Here is a 23159-nt window from a genome sequence, read left to right on the forward strand (position 1 = left end):
TAACAGCAATAGTAGTTATAAAGGTACCCTTGGGGTACCCTATTATTACTACTAATAATAATAAAAGTAAATGACACCAAAAATCATGTGCTTTTCAAATCAATAGACTATTTAATATATATGCTCACACAGGAATTATTATTATACATTTTTTAAAATAAACACCCATTCCCCGGAAATGTTATGTAAAGTAAACCCTGAAATTCAAGCCCCCCTGAGTGTCGCTCACATTAGGCAGCAGCAGCAGTAAATCTGGCAGGAGTCACTCCACAGCACCTGCTGTTAATGCAAGATGCAAAATAATACAGAACAAGAAGGGGTTTGGCTTGAAACAAGAGCAGCCTTCATGTTACCTAAGCAACCAGACTCCTACTGCATAGCAGTGTACCCACTCCAGGTTTTACTAGCAGCTTGATTAGCCACGGTGTGTCTCATGAAACTCCTAGCGAAACCAGGAATGGATCTAACTGCTCTGGAGAATGTGCAGCACCTCTGCACTTGCTTCATTGTCGGACCCACTGTCAATGCAAACCACCCAAGCAGATGTAAAGGTCTGTGTTTCTTGCAGACGCCATGAGTGTGTATCGGTCTGTCTTTGTGTGAGAGTATATCAGTGTATTTCTGCTTTTGTGTCTCTGTCCATATGTATATATATATATATATATATATATATATATATATATATATATATATATATATATATATGTGTGTGTGTGTGTCTGTGTCTGTGCCTCTGTCAGTGTGAGTATGTGTCTGTGCCTCTCTGTCAGTGTGTGTATGTGTCTGTGCCTCTCCGTCAGTGTGTGTATGTGTCTGTGCCTCTCTGTAAGTGTGTGTGTATGTGCCTCTCCGTCAGTGTGTGTATGTGTCTGTGCCTCTCCATCAGTGTGTGTGTGTGTCTGTGCCTCTCTGTCAGTGTGTGTGTATGTGCCTCTGTCAGTGTGTGTCTGTGCCTCTGTCAGTGTGTGTATGTGTCTGTGCCTCTCTGTCAGTGTGTGTGTATGTGCCTCTGTCAGTGTGTGTATGTGTCTGTGCCTCTCTGTCAGTGTGTGTGTCTGTGCCTCTGTCAGTGTGTGTATGTGTGTGTCTGTGCCTCTGTCAGTGTGTGTGTGTGTGTGTGTGTATGTGCCTCTGTCAGTGTGTATGTGTCTGTGCCTCTGTCAGTGTGTGTGTGTCTGTGCCTCTGTCAGTGTGTGTGTGTGTGTGTCTGTGCCTCTGTCAGTGTGTGTGTGTGTGTCTGTGCCTCTGTCAGTGTGTGTGTGTGTGTGTGTGTGTGTATGTGCCTCTGTCAGTGTGTATGTGTCTGTGCCTCTGTCAGTGTGTATGTGTATGTGTCTGTGCCTCTGTCAGTGTGTGTGTGTGTCTGTGCCTCTCTGTCAGTGTGTATGTGTCTGTGCCTCTCTGTCAGTGTGTGTATGTGTGTGTGCCTTTCTGTTTGTGTGTGTGTCTCTGTCACTCCTGCAGGCGGTAGTGCCCGAGCTTGCGTCTGTTCCGAATCCCGAGGAATGTTTTAATCAGCAGCAGACCGACGATCAGGAGCACCGCGGCCCCCAGAACCACCCCGACGGCAATGCCAACACGGTTCGGAACTGCAGAGAGAGAGAGAGAGAGAGAGGAGCACAGTCAGCACTGCTTTATACATGTGTAACAGGGCGGAGACACACGCACACACACAGAGACACAAATACAGAGACACGCACGCACACACTGAGACACAAATACAGAGACGCACACACTGAGACACAAATACAGAGACATGCACACACACTCAGACAGGCATACCTTCGGCGCTGGAAGAGGGCACTGATGAAGAGGATGATAATGGAGAGTATGATAATGGATGTACGGTATCGGTGATGGTGGAGTTGATGCCGAGTCGGATCGGACCGGCGCTGACTGTGAACAGACTGGACTCCAGGGACTGGCGCAGGAGGGAGGAGCGGGAGGAGGATTCGGAGGAGGAGCGGGAGGGGCAGAGAGAGGGACAGCGAGTCTCACTGGACATCGTCATACACAGCTTCACAGAGCAGTGTATATAAACCTGGGGAGAGGAGAGAGGAAAGCATTGTGATAAACATTGCATAGACATGGGGAGGGGGGCTGCAAGTTACAGTGCAGATTTATCCAGGTAAACCTTTTGATAAGAGCCAGCAGGGGAAACATGCACTCTGATTGGTGGAATGATCCTCAGCAGTCTATACTGACAGAGTCTTCTAGCTCGAACCTTATCAAGTTTCTTTTAGTATTTCTGTATTGTAAGTGAATCTGTGGTCTCTTATTGTAGCAGAGATCAGAGGTATTGTATCATCTCGTGCAGTTTGCATGAGAGGACGACGAATCGAAGCCAGGTATGAGTGTGTGTTGTTTTTTTGTTGTTTCGTTTTGTTTTTTTGAATGCTGGAATCAGGTGTGGCTCTCCAATGCAGGGGATGACATCAGTGCACTCGGAATGATGCACTGGAATTCTGGCAGGCCCTTCACTGTGATTGGTCAGTTTCTGATATGCAATAGAGCACGGCACAGAGAGGGGCAGGAGGAGCAGCTGGCTGGGGGACTGACCTCAGGGACGATGCGAGCCGGGATGAGGGAGGTCAGGTTGATCTGGTAGATCTTCTCATTGAGCTCATCCAATACGAGCTGAACCTTCCCCCCAGCGGCCATACACCTGGGAGAGAGAGAGAGAAAGGGAGAGGGGCGCTCAGCAAGCGCGTGGTCCACATTCACAATTTAATTAAACTGGATTGAGTGGCTCTCAGATCCCCAGTACAGCACTGAGTTCTCTACACTAGACTGTATTGAATTAGCTGGCTCTCAAATCCCCAGTACAGCACTGAGTTCTCTATACTAGACTGTATTGAATTAGCTGGCTCTCAGATCCCCAGTACAGCACTGAGTTCTCTAAACTAGACTGTATTGAATTAGCTGGCTCTCAGATCCCCAGCACAGCAATGAGTTCTCTAGACTAGACTGTATTGAATTCGCTGGCTCTCAAATCCCCAGTACAGCACTGAGTTCTCTACACTAGACTGTATTGAATTAGCTGGCTCTCAGATCCCCAGTACAGCACTGAGTTCTCTAGACTTGACTGTATTGAATTAGCTGGCTCTCAGATCCCCAGTACAGCACTGAGTTCTCTAGACTTGACTGTATTGAATTAGCTGGCTCCCCTGTGCTGTAGTGTATTGGTTGCAGGCTCCCTCACCCCTGATCTATGAAGGAGCTGTCTCCACTCCTTGTGGTGTTCTTGGTCTCGGAGATCCAGCAGGATTCCACCACGAGCTCCACGCCGGTGATGTTGCAGCTGGCGTTCACTTGCAGGTAGAGCGGCTTGCTGGGGTCCAGCTCGAAGGGCGTGTCCATCTTGTCCACGTCCCCTACCCGTGCAGCACCCACCGCGGCCGGCAGCTCCCTGCGGAACTTGATGTCGAAGGTGAATTTTCCGAAGGCTTCGTCCTTGGGCCCCTGGGGTACAGACACCTCCCCGGTCACCTGGCCCCCCGCCTTGAAGCGACAGGCCAGTGGGAAGCGCAGGGAGGGGATGCGCGTGATCACAGCGCCTGGGGCCTGGCTCGACACCCGGCTCGACACCACGTTCACCAGCACCAGGTACGAGTCCTCCTCCTAGGTAGTGTGGGGGAGAGCACAGCTAGCAAAGCTTCACTGTATACCACTAGAAACGCATCTCTGGAAAATGAATGCATGCGGGTTCTGGAATGTGGGCGGGGCTGTTGGCAGGCTTTGTGGGCGGAGTTTCTGTGTGTGTTCAAGGGTGTGGGCGGGGCTGGTGGCAGGCTCTGTGGGCGGAGTTTGTGTGTGTTCAGGGATGTGGGCGGGGCTGGTGGCAGGCTCTGTGGGCGGAGTTTCTGTGTGTGTTCAAGGATGTGGGCGGGGCTGGTGGCAGGCTCTGTGGGCGGAGTTTCTGTGTGTGTTCAGGGTTGGAGCTGTACCTGGATCCTGGTCCCGCAGCCTGTTAGAGGGATGTCCAGCAGGAAGTGGGTGGAGTTTCCTGTGATGTTACAGGCGGGGTCGATGAGCTGTAGGTCACTCTCTCCGATTTGGGGGAGGGCGGTTCGGGGGAGGAACAGCTTCATCCGCTCCTCCAGACACTGCAGCACTGTGGGACAGGAAGCAAGGAATGCATCACCACACAGCACTGCACTGTGAGCTTGTTTCAGGATGTCCATTGAAATGGCTCCTAATCGCAACACAGTTGTGTGATCAATACCGGTCTCAGTGCTAAAGCTTCTATTCTGAACTTCTTGTTGGCATGCAGTTGCTGTTAACTGTTCCTGACGGAGGCTGTCTTCACGATGCAAACAATTACACTAAAACATCTTGGCGGGTACATTTATAACCTGCCCTCGCTGAACATTTAGATGCTGAATCGGCCAAATCAAATGAAATCAAATGAAAAAGAAGTGCAGTGAAGAACATTCCAAAACTACCAGCCCCAAATCGGATTGTTTTGTGCGTGAGTTATGGATCTGGCTCCGGTGAAGATACAGCAGGGACCCTGGGATGGGCTTACATACCTGTCCCTGGGGGCGGCGCTATGGTCACCTCTGCAAACAAACACACACAGGACACAGGTCAGAGATACCATTGGGAAAAACACACAACTATACAACCCAACACAATATCCTGCACCCACACACTCAAAGAGACAGGAATGGAGCTGGGCTATACAGACAGACAGACCCTTATAACAGATCAGCAAAGTGTTATGAAGCACAGTGAAAGCATGGTAAAGCACAGGGAAGCATTGTAAAGCACAGAGAGGTCTGGTAAAGCATAGGGAAGCATTGCAAAGCACAGAGAGGTCTGGTAAAGCATAGGGAAGCATTGCAAAGCACAGAGAGGTCTGGTAAAGCATAGGGAAGCATTGTGAAGCACAGAGATGTCTGGTAAAGCATAGGTAAGCACTGTAAAGCACAGAGAGGTCTGGTAAAGCATAGGTAAGCACTGTAAAGCACAGAGAGGTCTGGTAAAGCATAGGGAAGCATTGTGAAGCACAGAGAGGTCTGGTAAAGCATAGGGAAGCACTGTAAAGCACAGAGGTATGGTAAAGCATAGGGAAGCATTGTAAAGCACAGAGAGGTCTGGTAAAGCATAGGGAAGCATTGTAAAGCACATAGAGGTCTGGTAAAGCATAGGGAAGCATTGTAAAGCACAGAGAGGTCTGGTAAAGCATAGGGAAGCATTGTGAAGCACAGAGAGGTCTGGTAAAGCATAGGGAAGCACTGTAAAGCACAGAGAGGTATGGTAAAGCATAGGGAAGCATTGTGAAGCACAGAGAGGTCTGGTAAAGCATAGGGAAGCACTGTAAAGCACAGAGAGGTATGGTAAAGCATAGGGAAGCATTGTAAAGCACAGATAGGTATGGTAAAGCATAGGGAAACATTGTAAAGCATAGTGAGGTATGGTAAACCACATAAAAACATGGTAAACTATGGTAAAAGCCTGGGGGGGGGGGGGAGGAACTGTTAAATTATTGTGCAAATTCACCCGAGTAAACTTTTAAAAGGAGACCGTACAGAAGTGAGATTTTTTATAATCTTTTTTAATCTTTTACAAGAGGTAATCTACTAATTACTAATGCACCCAACACTTGTTGGAGGGGAGTGTGCGATACATCATGTAAATAACACAAAAAGATGAAAGTAAACATACGTTGTGCAATCCAAATGCATCTGGGCTCAGACTGAAACCTGAAAAACAAAACATACAGAGTCAAAATAACAAATTTGTCTGGTTCTGATTCTGGCTGTGTCTGATTCAGGCTGTGTGTCTGATTCGGGCTGGTTCTGATTCAGGCTCTGTGTCTGATTCGGGCTGGTTCTGATTTGGGCTCTGTTCTGCACATCCTCTCTGCCCCTGTGTGGGTTTACCTCTTGGTGCTGGCACTGAAACAGATGGGTTTGCTTCTGGGGTCCTTCCTGCTGGTTCCGGTCCAGCTCACATTGGCCGACACCACGCGGACCCCGGCTCTCTGTCCCTCCCACAGTTTGGACAGCACCAGCCCAGGGGGGCCCAGAACCGCAATATCGGACACCCTGTTGGGACACAAGGAGGGGGCAGATTCACATCAGTGCATAACACACACACACACACTCCTGCCTGGAAAACCCATTACAACTGATTATCCAATATATAATTGTAACTATGTCTGCTTAGCAAAAACAGAACTCTAGGATGGGGATGTAAACAAACTGCACTATCAACAAGGCTTGTCTGATGGGGGAAGCACAAACGTAAACAGACACCAAAAAATCAACCCCATTGTGAACATTTTTTTAATCCAATGAATCCTGTAAGTTTAATGGAGGTGCAATGCTTGGTTTTCATTTACCCCCATGAAAAAACTAAACTAAATATTGTTGGGCGTTTACTAGCTTGGAGAAGTTTATCATGGTATCTTTTGCACTTTTCCATGCTTTGCTCTGCATTCACCACAGTGCACCCTGGTTTGCCATGTTTTTTTTTTATATTCTTTACCATGCTTTCACTGTGCTTTTTTACACTGTGCTTTTGCTAAACAAACCCTTTATAAGATCAGCACTGAGCTGACTTGGAACAGGCTGTTTCTCAGTAGAAACATAATGAAAAATAAACAGACAGACAGGAAGTGACATCTTACATATCGGAGCTGACGGCGCTGATGGTGAACGCCACTTCATCGTAGGGCAGCACGGATACTGTCTCCCCATTGGCTGGAGTGGGCTCCGTGAATCCGGGACGGGCCAATCCGGGCTTGCATTCCGAGGATTCTCCCTCCACTGATCAGGAAACACATTTTTTTTTAAATTTTGGTATTTAAATAGATTTAAAAAATAAATAGATGACAAAATATGAATATCTCAGGCAATGAGAATGTGTTAAAAATAAAAATAAATAAATAAATAAAAACAGCCAGAACTTTATTAATTCGTCTTTACACCATTAAGAAGGGCGGGAATGTACTTTCACATCAAGCGTAATCTCTTAAAGGGTAGTGATTTTAGCCTCAACATGGATCTGGAGCAGTAATGAACAGTAATACTTTATTCATTCAGCTCACCAGCATTAAGAATTAAGAACACAAGCAGGGTTATAACCTCTTAAAGGGGAGGGAGTTTAGCCACACCTGTGACAGTGAAGTGTAGTGGCGTGGAGCTCAGGGGTGCTCCGGTAGAGGAGTACGGAGGAATGGTGCGGGTCCCCTGGGTGTGTGTCAGAGTCACTGCTGCTCTGGGGTAGTCCTCCACAATGAGCTCCACAGCGTAGGAGCCCTGAGCAGCCCCACCAGTGTACCACAGCATGCACAGCTCCTACCGGACAGCAGAGGGCAGCATAAACACACACTCAGAGTCACACTGCAATCCCGTTACAGCAGAGGGCAGCATAAACACACACTCAGAGTCACACTGCAATTCATTTACAGCAGAGGGCAGCATAAACACACACTCAGAGTCACACTGCAATCCCGTTACAGCAGAGGGCAGCATAAACACACACTCAGAGTCACACTGCAATTCATTTACAGCAGAGAGCAGCATAAACACACACTCAGAGTCACACTGCAAATCCCTTTACAGCAGAGAGCAGCATAAACACATACTCAGTCACACTGCAATTCATTTACAGCAGCTTTCCTCAAAATTATTTTATCATTAAATAATGAAGTGAATAGGACCTGGGATGAGGTTACATCGGTTTAATTGAGGAGTAATTTGAGTGCTTGACAGCTGGGATTGTGCCCTGCTTTACAGCACACTCTTTATACGCAGGGGCGTGGGCTATATTAGAACACATAAAAACTCTATCTTAAAGAGGTCCTGCGTTAATGAAATCTGTCTGTACATAATACCAATTGTGCTCTTCCTTTCAGTGTGTAGCTCCCAAAGAAATAGAAGTGACAGCGAACAGCCTTTCCATGCTACCAGACTGCAGCAGACTGAGGAAAGCCCATCGTTTGCATGCTTTAGAAAATCTCTCCTCCCTTTTAACACCTTCTTTTTGGTCATCCACCAATCAGCTGCTTGCTCTAATGACTGACAGGCTTCTCAGCCAGTTACATGACCCTGAAGACACGGACAAAATGACATAGGAAAGTGAGAGTGTTCCTGAAAGTCAGGCAAACAAACAGAGCTATTTTCTTGACCCTAGCCCGGTAAAATCAAGGTGCTTTCCCTCTCGCAGCCAGTGGAAGTGTTGAAACGTTTCTCCTGCTTGACCGCGTTACCTCGTCCAGCTGCAGGAATGCTTGCCGGGAGCACAGTGTACACTCCGCCCGCGCTCGCTGCCCGAAGCGACACCTCACCACGTCTCCCTCGCGGTCCGACACACTCAGGTTGAAGGACGTCGCGCAGTTCTGGGGTAACCTGTTGAAAAGCAGTTCAGATCAGGAGTGACATTCTCTTTAGGGTTCCAGTCCAGGCTGTAACAGGTCAAATGAAATCATTCTCTACAGCTGCATTTTAAAATAATGGCCGCAAATTCCTCTGAATTCCAGCGCATTAGCTGCTGTTTCTGCAGTAATCCATTTCAATTCATTATGAATATTTGTGGCCATTTATTACAAATTATATTAAGGACTTAAAAAAAAATCATCCTTACAAAAACAACATTTGCAATTCAGAAGTTACTGCTGTGCAGCCCTACGAAACTTGATTGAGATTCCGTGTCACCAGTGAAACAGAATTGGAACAAAGCCCAGGTCTGGAAGTTTTGCCACCCCTCCGCTGAATGCACACCACTCACTGCTCTGTGCAGCAGTCTCACCTGACAGGCGGGAGGAGGGCAGCCTGCGGGGGGCTGTTAGGAGAGCCGGTGTCAGATCGCACCCCCAGCTCCACCCTCATCGGCAGGACAAACTGGAGACGAGGAGCCACGGACTGGGACCAGCAACACCCAGAAGAGCTGAAACAAACAAAGAAACCGCTGAGCAGGGACTCTGCAGAGCTCTCAGGATACACTCCCTGAACTGAACTGGGGAGGGCATGGAATGGGTTACCTGGGTTAATCTAGCCCTGTCGCTCATGCCGCGTCGTTGCCCGTCACTACCAGGCTGGGGTGGTGTAGTCAGCTACAGTATAAACTGTCGCACTGTTGTTGCCTGATTGAGAAGCTTTGAGATCGGGTAGGATTTAATTCCTAAGTGTTCTTCTGTTCGTGTTGTGTGTGGGTGCGGCTGTGATGCAGTCCTCGAATGCCTGCTATTCGGTCCTGCACCTCTCTCAAGCTGAGACTAACTGTTGTGTTGAATCAGGGAGCGGAGGTGCTTGTGATTCTGGTTAGTGCTTTCCTCAAGTGAAGACCATCAAACTCAATTTGACCCCTGATCTAAGCAGCTGAACTCGAACCCAGATACTCTATCACCAGCGGCCACGAAGCACGTTCTCCACGAGGGATGAAGATTCATTGTGATTGCAGTACAATGCCTTTACATTACTTATTGTAGGTGGGGTCTAACTAGAAGATATTCTTAGCAAAACATCCCCGGGGCTCGTACGTAATTCAGCATTCCTACCTTTCAATTTGACCTTTATTAATAGCCTCGCCACATTTGCATGACACTCCTAGGCAGTGTTGCCAAGCGCTCACAGCAGTTCTTGCTGAACCAGTTTCTAGCATATTGTATTTTTAAATTGCCCTGCTAATAATAGTTTTTCAACACCGCATTCCGACAAAAGTCTCAGCCCTCGCTGTGTTTGAAATCTAAATCTCATGTGAATATTGAAGCCCCAGGTTGTTGTTCTCACTCACCCCGAATATCCCTCATGTTGGACTCATCTTACCTACGGTACCATTATTAGTTTTCAGAGCTATTCACCGCGAATCCCGTACCTGAGCTGCAGCGTGGAGGAGCGGTCAGTGCGGGCGACGACCTCCCCCTGAGCCTGGCACCAGCCTGGGGCGGGGCTGCTCCCTTGCGCCCCCTGCTGAGAGGGGGAGGTGCAGTTCAGCACCCCGCATAGTCCCTTCGAAGCAGCAGGGCAAGGAGAGGAGGACAGGACTCTGTAGCGCAGAAGCACCTGGCAAGCAAGCACAAAGACAGGGCATTAAACTCCCGGGAATCTCCCCTCCCATCGCATACCATACAATACACAGAGCAGACTATCAGGTACGATATCAATCTGCTAAGTGACGTCAGATGCCCGACAACCTGCAAAGGGCACCAGGGATGGAAATAAGACTCCTATTTGCCTATTGCACAGCAGTTGCATCTACTCCAGGTTTTTACTCCCAGCTTGATTAGCCCAAATGTGTATGGATAACAAGCTCAGGTGTGTCTTATTATTAATCTCATAAGGAAATCAGGAATAGATCAAAACCGCTATGCAATGCTTATTGCTATCCTTGGGTATGCCAACGATTGACAAGGTTTACCTGGTGTGTGTGTGTGTCTGATCATTTATTTTTATATTAATAAATAAATAAATAAATAAATAACTGCAACCTATCAATTTAGTTCTCATTGAAGGAGCAGGCGCTAAGACATCCCAGTCGAGTTGTCATTGATCAGGCGCTAAGATGTCCCAGTCTAGTTGTGATTGATCAGGCAATAAGGCGCCCCAGTCTAGTTGTGATTGATCAGGCAATAAGGTGTCCCAGTCTAGTTGTCATTGATCAGGCGATAAGGCGTCCCAGTCTAGTTGTGATTGATCAGGCAATAAGATGTCCCAGTCTAGTTGTGATTGATCAGGCAATAAGGCGCCCCAGTCTAGTTGTCATTGATCAGGCGATAAGGTGTCCCAGTTGAGTTGTCATTGATTAGGTGATAAGGTGTCCCAGTCTAGTTGTGATTGATCAGGCAATAAGATGTCCCAGTCTAGTTGTCATTGATCAGACGCTAAGGCGTCCCAGTCTAGTTGTCGTTGATCAGGCGCTAAGGTGTCCCAGTCTAGTTGTCGTTGATCAGGCGCTAAGGCGTCCCAGTCTAGTTGTCGTTGATCAGACGCTAAGGCGTCCCAGTCTAGTTGTCGTTGATCAGGCTCTAAGGTGTCCCAGTCTAGTTGTCGTTGATCAGGCGCTAAGGCGTCCCAGTCTAGTTGTCGTTGATCAGGCGCTAAGGCGTCCCAGTCTAGTTGTCGTTGATCAGGCTCTAAGGTGTCCCAGTCTAGTTGTCGTTGATCAGGCGCTAAGGCGTCCCAGTCTAGTTGTCGTTGATCAGACGCTAAGGGGTCCCAGTCTAGTTGTCATTGATCAGGTGCTAAGGCGTCCCAGTCTAGTTGTCATTGATCAGGCGCTAAGGCGTCCCAGTCTAGTTGTCGTTGATCAGGCGCTAAGGCGTCCCAGTCTAGTTGTCGTTGATCAGGCGCTAAGGCGTCCCAGTCTAGTTGTCGTTGATCAGGCGCTAAGGCGACCCAGTCTAGTTGTCGTTGATCAGGCGCTAAGGCGTCCCAGTCTAGTTGTCGTTGATCAGGTGCTAAGGCGTCCCAGTCTAGTTGTCGTTGATCAGGCGCTAAGGCGTCCCAGTCTAGTTGTCGTTGATCAGGCGCTAAGGCGTCCCAGTCTAGTTGTCGTTGATCAGGTGCTAAGGCGTCCCAGTCTAGTTGTCGTTGATCAGGCGCTAAGGCGTCCCAGTCTAGTTGTCGTTGATCAGGCGCTAAGGCGACCCAGTCTAGTTGTCGTTGATCAGACGCTAAGGCGTCCCAGTCTAGTTGTTGTTGATCAGACGCTAAGTCGTCCCAGTCTAGTTGTCGTTGATCAGGCGCTAAGGCGTCCCAGTCTAGTTGTCGTTGATCAGGTGCTAAGGCGTCCCAGTCTAGTTGTCGTTGATCAGACGCTAAGGCGTCCCAGTCTAGTTGTTGTTGATCAGACGCTAAGGCGTCCCAGTCTAGTTGTCGTTGATCAGGCGCTAAGGCGTCCCAGTCTAGTTGTCGTTGATCAGGTGCTAAGGCGTCCCAGTCTAGTTGTCGTTGATCAGACGCTAAGGCGTCCCAGTCTAGTTGTTGTTGATCAGACGCTAAGGCGTCCCAGTCTAGTTGTCGTTGATCAGGCGCTAAGGCGTCCCAGTCTAGTTGTCGTTGATCAGGCGCTAAGGCGTCCCAGTCTAGTTGTTGTTGATCAGGCGCTAAGGCGTCCCAGTCTAGTTGTCGTTGATCAGGCGCTAAGGCGACCCAGTCTATTGCTATTCATCTTTTCAGTGTAAACGGAACATGGATGAGGTTATAACAGAGCCCATGTGGCGTGCAGGGCTTTATGACGTAGTTCTATACAGCTTGGGCATCACCCTCCATATAGAATTAAATACTTTTGCTTCATAAAGGCAAATGAAACCTGCTGAATAATGTTACGTTAACATATTGAATTACACACCACTTTGTAGTTTCCGCCGAAAAACTGACAAAAACATTTGTGACATCCAACTTGAAATATTACTGTGCGACTATTCTGGCTTCTGGGAGACTTTTTACGACATCATTTTGTAGTTTCTTTGATTACATGGTTTTTTAAATTATTCTAGGTGATGGAACCCTTTTGTCCATAGCTGTAAGTTAAGAAGCAGGGCGAGTGTTGTGAATACTGTGTGTAGCACACAGTGATGTTTCTTTAGAGTGCCTGTCCCTTGCTATAGTAAAAACAATCACTGTTGCCACCTGATTAATTGCTACCCTGGAATTATGTTTTTATTATTATTATTATTATTATTATTATTATTATTATTATTATTATTATTATTATTAATTTGGCAGACACCTTTATCCAAGGCGACTTACATGTGTTACAGGGCAGTACAGGGTTACAAAGCAAGATGAGTATTGTACAGTGTAGTTTACAGTAAGTGCAAATAATAACAGTACCAAAATACAACATGAACTAGGATGCAACAAGTTAGGATCACAGCAAGTTCTGTCTACAATGACAGATTAGCAGTGCAAGGATAGGACATCAGCTGAGGATCCAGTGACGAGGTGCTGAGGTCAGGCGAGTCCAGGGCAGAGCAGGAGGGGAGGATCAAGAGATCTACAAGTGCAGGCTAACAGCTTTCAAAAAGGATCCGATAAGAAAAGTGAAGTTTCCTGATTTTTCTCACTGATTCCTGCACTTTCATCATGAAGTAAATCACACAGGGCAGTTGTTACTGTTTTCGTTATCTGACCTATACAGTTGGCGACTTTAAGACCAGCATAGTTATTTTTCCTAGTTTAAAATATGGCATGTTAATAAAAAAAGTGTATACATTTACAGTAAAGCCTCTATTGCACAAAGTAAATGTGACCAAGGTCTGTTCTGATAAGCGAATTGAAACTAGTATTGTTTACATTACCCCCCCCCCCCCCCCCCCCCCCCCCCCAATCAAGACACTTCCTAAATAAGACATTACACAGCATTAATAGATGACCTACAGCACTACACTGTACTGTAAATACCAGATTGCGGGGCTGAAGAGCACAGCGCACATCAAGGCAGGTTAACAATGCATCAGAGCGCTGTTCTGAGAATCAGGTTTCACCATGTAGAAAACAAGAGATCACAAACAAATACCTCCATGCTGTTCTCTCCGCCGGACGGCTCCAGACTGAAGGATGATCCCAGGTAGGAGAAGTCCGAGGCAGAATCCAGGGCTTGGGAATTCTCCCACAGGAACGAGAGGGTGAGGAACAGGAGGAGCCGAACAACTCTACCAGGCTCCATATCTCCCCAAAAAAATTCAATTAAATTAAAAACACGACCAGAGCCGAGAGCCAAGAAACACGTTGGGGATTATTGTCCTTTAAATAAAAAATACAACAGCACAGCACAGCACAGCACAGCACAGCAGTTCCTTGGTAAGAGATCAGATGAACTGGTCTCTTTTAAAAGATGTTTTTATACGGGGGTTGGGTCTTCGTAGAGCCGTCAGCAAATGCGCAAGGAAAATAATCGCAGGTGTTATTCACACGCACAAGACAAGAACATCTACAAGCAGCCAGACAGGCAGGACTGGATCAGCAGGTGAGTTTAAGGAATGCCTCTGCTGGAAGAGGGAGGAGGAGTGAGAGAGAGTGGAGGAGGAGGAGAGGGGTGCATTGAAGAGAGGAGTGGGGTGAGGGGGAGGAGAGGGGTGCAGTGAGGGGGAGGAGAGGGTGCAGTGAGGAGAGGAGAGGGGTGCAGTGAGGGGGAGGAGAGGGGGTGCAGTGAGGAGAGGAGAGGGGTGCAGTGAGGAGAGGAGAGGGGTGCAGTGAGGGGGAGGAGAGGGGTGCAGTGAGGAGAGGAGAGGGGTGCAGTGAGGAGAGGAGTGGGGTGCAGTGAGGGGGAGGAGAGGGGTGCAGTGAGGAGAGGAGAGGGGTGCAGTAAGGAGAGGAGAGGGGTGCAGTGAGGAGAGGAGTGGGGTGCAGTGAGGGGGACCCACTTCAAAAAACAGAACTGGTTCGTAAGTAGTGCCTGTAGATATTCCAGAGGTAAAGACATGCTTAGCTTTCGAATTCATGTCATAGGAATCAAGCACAGAAACACAACACACATGCCACACTCACTCATTCACTGACTGTGCACTTAACAATACATCATCGTGAATTACCACGTTAAAGAGGGCGAGATTACAGACCTAACGTTACAATCAGTTTCTGTTTATTTTCTTTCTTTCCCAGCGGCTGCAGGTGCATTGTTTAAACACACAGCACCTCATTTAAACACACAGCCGCCCGCCATGCACTGAGCTGCGGAGGAGAACAGAACATACAAACAGAGGAGAGCCTGAGCCGTGCCCCCCTGCGCGAAATACTGAAAGAAACTCGCTCAACCCGTTCAGCGGCAAACACTTCGACTGGAAGAAAACAAGAAGGGCTTTCGACTTGAAGACATGGAGAATATCTGGCATTGCATTTAAATATCTTTTAAGCTGCGGGAACACAAAGCCACGTTTTCAGGTAGTGGCTTGAAAGCTGGTTCCAGGAGACCGAGAAACCTAGTTTGAGACAACTTTGCTGTTCTCAAACCCCGAGTCTCCCCTGGTGTGTCATGCAGTGGCCTGAAACCTAGTCTCCTGAAACCAAGCTCCAAGCCCCAAAGTGGTTTCGTGTTCGCTCAGCTTAGGTTTACTGCACTGCTTGAATTAAAAAACAAAAAAAAAACACTTTAGGTCACCCAAGGTTTAAATACAAAAGCCACAAGGACAGGGGTGGCCAAAGCTGGCCGTTCCACTCCTGGTCTTTGTTCCAAACCCTGTTCTAAACTATTTAATTGAACCGATTGGACACCCCTGCACTAGGATCACCAAAGTTTAAACTAGAAGGTGCATATGTACGTACGCCCGCCGCAGTAGGGAATAATGAATGTCAGATTTTTCCTCCAGCCCCCCTGAAAGAGGAGGAAGAGGAGGAGGAAGGAGTTAAGCACCCCTGTGTGAGCGCGTTGATGGCTGTGAGGATCCGTCGCTGCGATCAGGACCCATCAGTGGAAAGAAGGCAGATCACTGATCTTGCCAGGAGTGGTTGAAACGCAGGGAGAGGGATGGCACTTCAGGTTTCCCTGCTGGCTGCTTCATGTCTCAACGGGAGGACTGTGCAATGCTTTGCTCCTGGGGTTGGCCAATCCCAATGAACTACTTCAGGGTCTGGATGGAGTATTGGTTCAGTTAGCTGGCCACCCCTTGCTCCAGTCAGACCCACCTAGAACACTGTCCGTCACAGAACACAAACACATTCTACAGCAATTACTGCCACCCTTCTCAAGTCCAAGAGAATCAGATTCGGGGTCAGCTTCTCAAGATGAAGCGATTGTTTTTCACAAAGTGTCGTGCAAATGTGGCGATGCTAATAAAGGTCAAATTGAAAGGTAGGAATGCTGAATTACGTACGAGCCCCGGGGATGTTTTGCTAAGAATATCTTCTAGTTAGACCCCACCTACAATAAGTAATGTAAAGGCATTGTACTGCAATCACAATGAATCTTCATCCCTCGTGGAGAACGTGCTTCGTGGCCGCCGGTGATAGAGTATCTGGGTTCGAGTTCAGCTGCTTAGATCAGGGGTCAAATTGAGTTTGATGGTCTTCACTTGAGGAAAGCACTAACCAGAATCACAAGCACCTCCGCTCCCCGATTCAACACAACAGTCAGTCACAGCTTGAGAGAGGTGCAGGACCGAATAGCAGGCATTCGAGGACTGCATCACAGCCGCACCCTCACACAACACGAACAGAAGAACACTTAGGAACCTGACGTTCAGGTGTTTCAGTTTGTTGCATCACAGATATACGAAATCATTGTCAACTATTACTGCTGCTTTGTGGAATTCTGATTTTTCATGACGTTCTTTCAGTTTTGTAACTGCTGAACCCCAGATTTTTAAAGGACTTGTGTATAACCTGTTATGTTTCCCTGCTTTTTCCAGTTTTTCTACCAAACTGCACAAAATATTTGCAGAAGGCTCCATCAAATTCTTTAAAGACAAAATGTTTTTTCTTTTGTTCATTTCTATTGCATACTTTTTTTTTTTTTTTAAACCGCACATAACATTTTACAGCTATTTCTCATCTAACATCTTGTCCCATGATGGTAACTGGAACGCTGGTGCAGCAGGGTGATCCTGGTTTCATACCCTGATGGCTTTTCTTTCTCTGCACTACTCTTACTGAAAAATAAATACATCAATGAATGAATCAATACATAAACACATTGCCATGAGATTTACTCTATTTTATTTTAAAATAAAATGTTGTACAGATAATCTCATATAAGCATTTCATTTCTATCATAAGCATTTGTCAATCTTCATGTTTTAATAGTTTCACAAATCAATGGATTGTGCATGTCCAATAATTAATATTGCTTCTTTCACATCTAATAAAAAATATATATATATATATATATATATATATATATATATATATATATATATATATATATATATATATATATATATATAATTATATATATATTCCTTTAAAAAAAAAAAAAAAAAGTGCATGTAAAACTAGCTTTACAACTGAGAAATGATCAGAGACGCATTGGAAGTCACAGCACTAGAAGCAGGTCCTACACAGCAGACACGCAGGCTGTCTGGTCAGGAATGTCGTCATCGGGGGCGGGGGGTGCTTGTAAAGCCTGTGGTCCCTCCTGCTTCGTTCCCTTGCAGCTCCCACACCAATCACTTCCCATTCTTGGTGCTCAACATCTTCTCCTGAAGAAAAAAAAAAAAACACACAACCCACACGTTTTAGATTAACCCACAAACACGCTACACTTATTTGATTCATCGATTGATTTCTGAACCCCATTTAATTTAATTGGGAGCCTCAATTAAGTATGTATCGATCAAATCGCCTTGCCCCCTATTAGGAGTCACACACTGTATACTGCATTACAGGACCATGCATGTTTTCAGTTGGATTTGAAGGTTTGTGAAGTTGGATCCCGATTGCTACTCTACACATTACTACCCACTTTATTAATAATAATAATAATAATAATAATAATAATAATAATAATCCAATATGAAATTAAAACATTAAGAGCAGCAATGCCTGTCTAAGCGGTGCTCAATGGAAGCACCTTGCTGGACCCGATTTTCAAAGCAAACCGTAAAACAAGAAATCAAAGCTCATCTTATACTGCCCCCCTGTGGTGTGAAGCTGCAAAACAGAACTTTCAAAATCTGTTTCTTGAACTGCGATTTTTTTCTTCCAGTTAAAATGGGATTCCCAGTTAGGCCATCACACTACGAACATCCAGAAGAGCAGAGAATGAAACGGAAGTATTTTATCAAAACCAAGGCAACTAAAACCAAGTCTTGTGCCTTATTCGGTGTACTTTGTCAAAACCAAACCTCCAACAAAAAAGGTCTCCCTCCCTCTCAGCGCCCCTCCTTCTACCTCTCTCACTAACCCCCTCTCTACAGCCCCTGCACCTTGATCATGGCTTCCAGCTTCACGGCGTCGGCTGCGAACTTCCGGATCCCGTCGGAGAGCTTCTCCACGGCCATGCGGTCCTCGTTGTGCAGCCAGCGGAACTGCTTCTCATCCAGCGGCAGCTTCTGCAGGTCACAGGCCTGGGCTGGAGAGAGAGAGAGAGAGAGAGAGAGAGAGAGAGAGAGAGAGAGAGAGAGAGAGAGAGAGAGAGAGAGAGAGAAATTCAGATTTCTCTTGTCAAATACTTGAATGTAGTTTTTCTTAGTGGAGATGTAGTCACAAGCACAGACCCCCGCCCCCCTCCCCAGACACGCACCCTCCTTTGGGCTCAGGGCGGGGGGGACCTTGCTGGAGTCCTTGCTGAGCTCAGCCAGCAGCCCCGGGGAGATGGTGAGATAGTCACAGCCCGCCAGAGCCTTGATCTCGCCGGTGTTGCGGAACGAAGCACCCATCACCACCGTCTTGTAGCCAAACTTCTTGTAGTAGTTGTAGATCTTCGTTACGCTCACCACCCCTGAAACCAGAGAGGGGAAAAAAAAATAAAACCCAAAACACAACATGAACAGAACTGGAAGAACCAGTACGCCCTTCGATTCTCATCCCCATCCTAGAGGATCCCAGTGACTCGACAGATGCAATCCAGTTGTCGATATTACAATTTGTAAGGAAGAGGTTTAATTGTGAAATTAGGAGCTGCATGAGGGATTGGTGGCTACCTCCAATCACGTGGAGTGTACTGTTTGTGGGACTACAATAGATGATATTTATAAGTGTTCAGTAAACCCGTAAACACAGAAGCCCCTCCCACTCTTCTTTCTGTCTCTCCTCCATTCTTCCTTTCTCTCCATCCTCTTTCCCCTCCCCATTGCCCTCTGCCCTGTCCCCTTCTCCCCTCACCGGGGTCCTCGGAGGGCTCGTAGCTCTTCTTGTCCGTGTTCTCCTTGTGCCAGTCGAGGATCCGCCCCACGAAGGGGGAGATGAGTGTGACTCGTGCTTCTGCACAGGCCACGGCCTGGGCGAAGGAGAACAGCAGGGTCATGTTGCAGTGGATCCCGTGCTTCTCCTCCAGCTCCCTGCGAGCACCGAGAGGAGTGTCAGAGAGAGAGAGAGAGAGAGAGAGAGAGAGAGAGAGAGAGAGAGAGAGAGAGAGAGAGAGAGAGAGAGAGAGAGAGAGATCAGAAATACCAAAAAAATTATAATAAGACATACAACTTCTGCTAGTACACAACTGGAGGAACAAGCTGCAACTTTTGTCTACTTGTTCACTTCCTCCCTCTCCCCTCTCTCACTTGCCAGCCTTGATTCCCTCCCACGTGGAGGACAGCTTGATGAGGATGCGGCGCTTCTTGATCCCGGCCTCCTCGTAGAGCTTGATGAGCCGGAGAGCACGCTGGATCATCCCGTCTGTATCGAAGGACAGCCTGGGGGGAGGGGGGAGGAGGGAGGGAGAGAGGGAGAGAGAGGCAGGGTTAACAGAGCCGATGCAGGGGCAGATTATTCAGACAGAGGCGAGTACACCTGCTATACTTGTGACTTACAGCGAAGGCTCACTGGAAAACCTGGAACAGCGCAAACTGCTCTGCAATGGGAAAAGCTAGGAGTTTAATACCAAGACACACCTGAGCTTGTTACCTATACACTGGGAGTAATCAAGCTGGTATTAAAGCTTGGACTGGGCGAGTAACTGCTATGCAAAAGAAGTCTCGTTTCCATCCCTGGATTTCTGGAAAAATTAACATTTCAAAATCTAACATGAAATACTCTACTACTATTATTGCTTCGATAGACTTTTGCGATATCAAATGTTCAATTACATGATGTTAAATAAAGGATCTAAATTCTGCTCATATAGTTTTACATTTTTTTTATTTTTTTTAATTAATATCTCAGGCGATGCTAATCTTTTGGCCGAAGCTGTGGTTTGGAAGAGCTACCTGGCGTCCACCTCAGTGGAGACTCTGCCTGGGATCTTCTTCAGGATCTCCAGCCCGAAGCTCACAAATAGCTTGTCCATGGCATTGGTGACCTGCTCCTCCTCCGTCCTGCAGGGAGGAGGGGAAAACAGATTAAACACTGGATCTGCAAGAGACTCAACACACAGCAACGACAAGGTAAACACACACCACAACAAAATAACACACACCCTGCAACAAGAGACTCACACACTGCAACGACAAGAGAATAACACACACAACGACCAGAGAACACACAGCAACATCGAGAGTAACACACACAGCAACAAGAGACACACACACACACACACTGCAACGAGAATAACACACACAACAACGACAAGAGTGTAACACCCACACATACAGCAATGACAAGCGAATAACACACACCAGCAAGAGACTCAGGCAGCAACAAGTGAATCAACACACAGCAATGAACAGTTTTATCAGGGTTGCCCCCCCCACCCCTTACCCCCCCAGCTTCCTCCCGTGCTCGATGGCCTCGTCCAGGAGGTGCTGGTAGGCTGGCATGCGCGCCGCGGCCAGGATCAGAGAGGGGTTCGTGGTGGCATCTTGGGGCTTGAACTCCTCGATGGCTGAGCGAGGAAGAGAGGGAGAAGGAAGCACGTTTTAAATCACCACAAATTTACCCATCAAAAACAGATCCGAGTAAATTTGACACTGTACAAGATGTTGCTCAATTACCAGAAGCGAATTTATTAATTGTCAGATCAAAGTTATTTTATTAAAAACATTTCATATCTTAAGTTATTAGGTTATATTTTTTTTTTAGGAAAAAAAAAAAAGCTGTTCCATTATAATACATAAAATGCGTGTCTAGTTACATCCTGCGTCTAGTAGTTAGGGCAAGTCAAAGCTGAATGCAACACCCCTGAATTGAAGAAGCTGGCGAAACTCTATGAAGTGCTGCCCAGCGGGGTGGGGGTGGGTACAGGGTATGAATACGACGATGGTCACAGTCTGGGTCACGTACCCGCACAGCCCTGTTACAGGAACAAGGGGGCGGGCTGACTATCTCTACATGCAGCTTATGCAGGATCAGTCAGCCAGCTCATGCGATTCTCGCAGCCTGTCTGCCTTGCTCTGTGGATGCTGTCTCCGTGAACCACTGGGTTCAGCCCATTGTGGGCCCACGATCCCCCCTCCCTCCCCCCTGTGCAATGCACATGCTCACCCGACTGCATGCTGCAATCAGTCACCGTGTAACCGCCCCCAGTCACACACACATTCACAATGCCTCTCTTTCACAAGCCAGGGCAACCAGCACAGGACTCTGCATTTCACTGCTTCATCAGATCAGCCAGTTACAGGCCTTTCATTACAAAACATGACGCGCTTAACCCCTTAACTGCCACACTGTCAAAACACCAACATGTTTTGGCATGGTGATCAAGCCCAGTGAGGGGAAAAGCATATTTAAATGAATCAAAAGCACTCCGAACTTTGTATTTACAGAATACTGTAGATTACTATGGTGCTGCTGGCTCTCTTCAGGAACGCCAGACTGAACACATTATTTACTTGATTGCAGTTCACAATAAGACGCCGATGATAAATAAGGAGTGGATTGTGTTGTGTGTGCGAAGAAAAACACAGGACACAACACAATGCATGCTTGTCTGGAACTCTAGGCACGCTGGATACAGTTAATGAACTCGAACAGTATTATTAGACGAGTCGTTTATATAAACACACCTGAAAATCTTAGTGTGCTGCAGTTTACATTCCAAATGAAGACAGATCATTTTGTTCCCCAGGTGGACCGTTATATCCCCACACTGCACAGCACTAGCGGTACTGCTGTAATACAGCAACACAACGTTCAGATGTGTGTGTGCACAGCAGCGCCGCGCATTCTGCAATGCGATTGCAACGCAAAAAGCAATCGTTTTGCAACTGAACGACATTCTGCGGAGTCCTTGTGTCACAGGCGATTAGGAAACCAGGGCTGCCTGTGCCAACAAGTCTCGAGTGTCACTCCTCTTTTCTTTCTTTCTTTTTTTACTTCCCCAATCTTTGCTACGCATTACGGTTAGTTAGAACACGAACTTCCTGAAAATAATTAACCAAATTGTTATAAAATAACAACCATAATAATAATAATAATAATAATAATAATCTTTTGTTGCATGAACATTTTAAATAAAAGAAAGTGTGCTGTATAATTATGTTGAACAGATGTGATGCATATTTTACCAGTACAGATAGATAATCTGGTTATACACCGACCGTGCGACTGAGATTAGGAAGAACGCAAAATACAATTGCAGCACCCTACATTAGTAATAGTGCCATAAACAGCAACGTATAACCGATAACTATTTAAATTATATTTCCATAACATGTATATCGACTGTTACGTCACCACCTATGGTTGCATGTTTATCGCCGATACGTCTCGTCTCGACTCCAGTCCAATGTCCAATTTAACAACGCCTAGTACTAACAGTTTAAATAGCACACCTGCCCTCGCCTTTCAATATGCATCGCAGGCTTCAAAACACACTGCATTTCCAAAACTTCAACAAAAAGTTACATCCAAACTCCAGCCAATCTTACGCGCGTGTTCTCCGAGCGCACCCCAATAACTTTTTCAAGTCATCATTGGTACCCAGATTAACCCTGCTGTCTTCTATATAGCTGTACGTCTCAATCCAATTTCGGAACCCATTTATAGGCGAGGACCGAGACCCTTTTACCGTTAAAGTCCCCAGTATCTGCCACCACCACGGTGTGCTGTTTGAGCTGCTCCAGCGCAGACTGCATCTTCTGCCGTTTCACCGGGGAGAGTGACATCGCTGGGGGTCCGAGAGGGCTTTATATATCGAGCGCGTGAAAGAGCGAGAGTAGATTCGGCGAGCGAGAGCGAGTGTTAACCTACGTTCCCTGAGTAAGAGCACGACTCCCATCCAACTTTACCACACGCAGTTAAACCAATCGGATTACAGGAATACCGACCTCTCTGCGAGAGGCGTTCGATACCAAGCCCCGCCCAACTCGCTGAAGATCCTCGCAGACCCAATCATCTGTCTAAACCGCGCCTTTCTTTCCCAGCTTTGTATATTATTCATGAGCTTCCAAGGCAAGGTCACGCCCATTTGCTGAGAAACTATAGAGGATCACGCCATATAATCAATGCGAGCCACGCCCCCAGTGTGTATTATTCACGACCCCTCTGTCTGTTCTCACAGGCATGTGTTCCGCCCTGTGTGAATATATTATTTATAAGCCGGCCCCGGTGTGTACATTATTCATGAGGCGTTTTGACATGGAGCCGAGTAAGCATGACAAAGGACTTCAGCCAGCTCACCGCGATACTGTATTGCTACATTTAAATTTATACTACAACAAAACAGCGCAGTCATGCCGCTGA

At 46.9% G+C, this 23159-nt stretch overlaps 2 protein-coding genes across 2 annotated transcripts; both read right to left on the reverse strand.

The window, feature by feature from the left end:
- Window positions 1-88: 88 nt before the first annotated feature.
- On the reverse strand, window positions 89-13903 carry LOC117434912 (uncharacterized). Its single transcript, XM_034057632.3, has 14 exons — window positions 13471-13903; window positions 9826-10013; window positions 8761-8898; window positions 8222-8360; window positions 7124-7307; window positions 6638-6776; window positions 5889-6053; window positions 5671-5708; window positions 4533-4562; window positions 3948-4114; window positions 3203-3621; window positions 2560-2665; window positions 1783-2041; window positions 89-1589 (listed from the first exon to the last, which is right to left on the reverse strand). The coding sequence occupies exons 1-14, from the start codon at window positions 13618-13620 to the stop codon at window positions 1453-1455; spliced, it is 2259 nt and encodes a 752-aa protein (XP_033913523.3). The 5' UTR covers window positions 13621-13903; the 3' UTR covers window positions 89-1452.
- Window positions 13904-16577: 2674 nt separating this feature from the next.
- LOC117434928 (transaldolase-like) lies at window positions 16578-22702 on the reverse strand. The gene is made up of 8 exons (XM_034057659.3): window positions 22486-22702; window positions 20238-20361; window positions 19748-19855; window positions 19103-19234; window positions 18711-18886; window positions 18130-18327; window positions 17813-17958; window positions 16578-17086 (listed from the first exon to the last, which is right to left on the reverse strand). Exons 1-8 carry the CDS (start codon window positions 22580-22582, stop codon window positions 17054-17056), a joined length of 1014 nt encoding a protein of 337 aa, XP_033913550.1. The 5' UTR covers window positions 22583-22702; the 3' UTR covers window positions 16578-17053.
- Window positions 22703-23159: the final 457 nt, after the last annotated feature.

The sequence above is a fragment of the Acipenser ruthenus genome, chromosome 28 (assembly GCF_902713425.1).
Source record: "Acipenser ruthenus chromosome 28, fAciRut3.2 maternal haplotype, whole genome shotgun sequence".
Classification (NCBI taxonomy): domain Eukaryota; kingdom Metazoa; phylum Chordata; class Actinopteri; order Acipenseriformes; family Acipenseridae; genus Acipenser; species Acipenser ruthenus.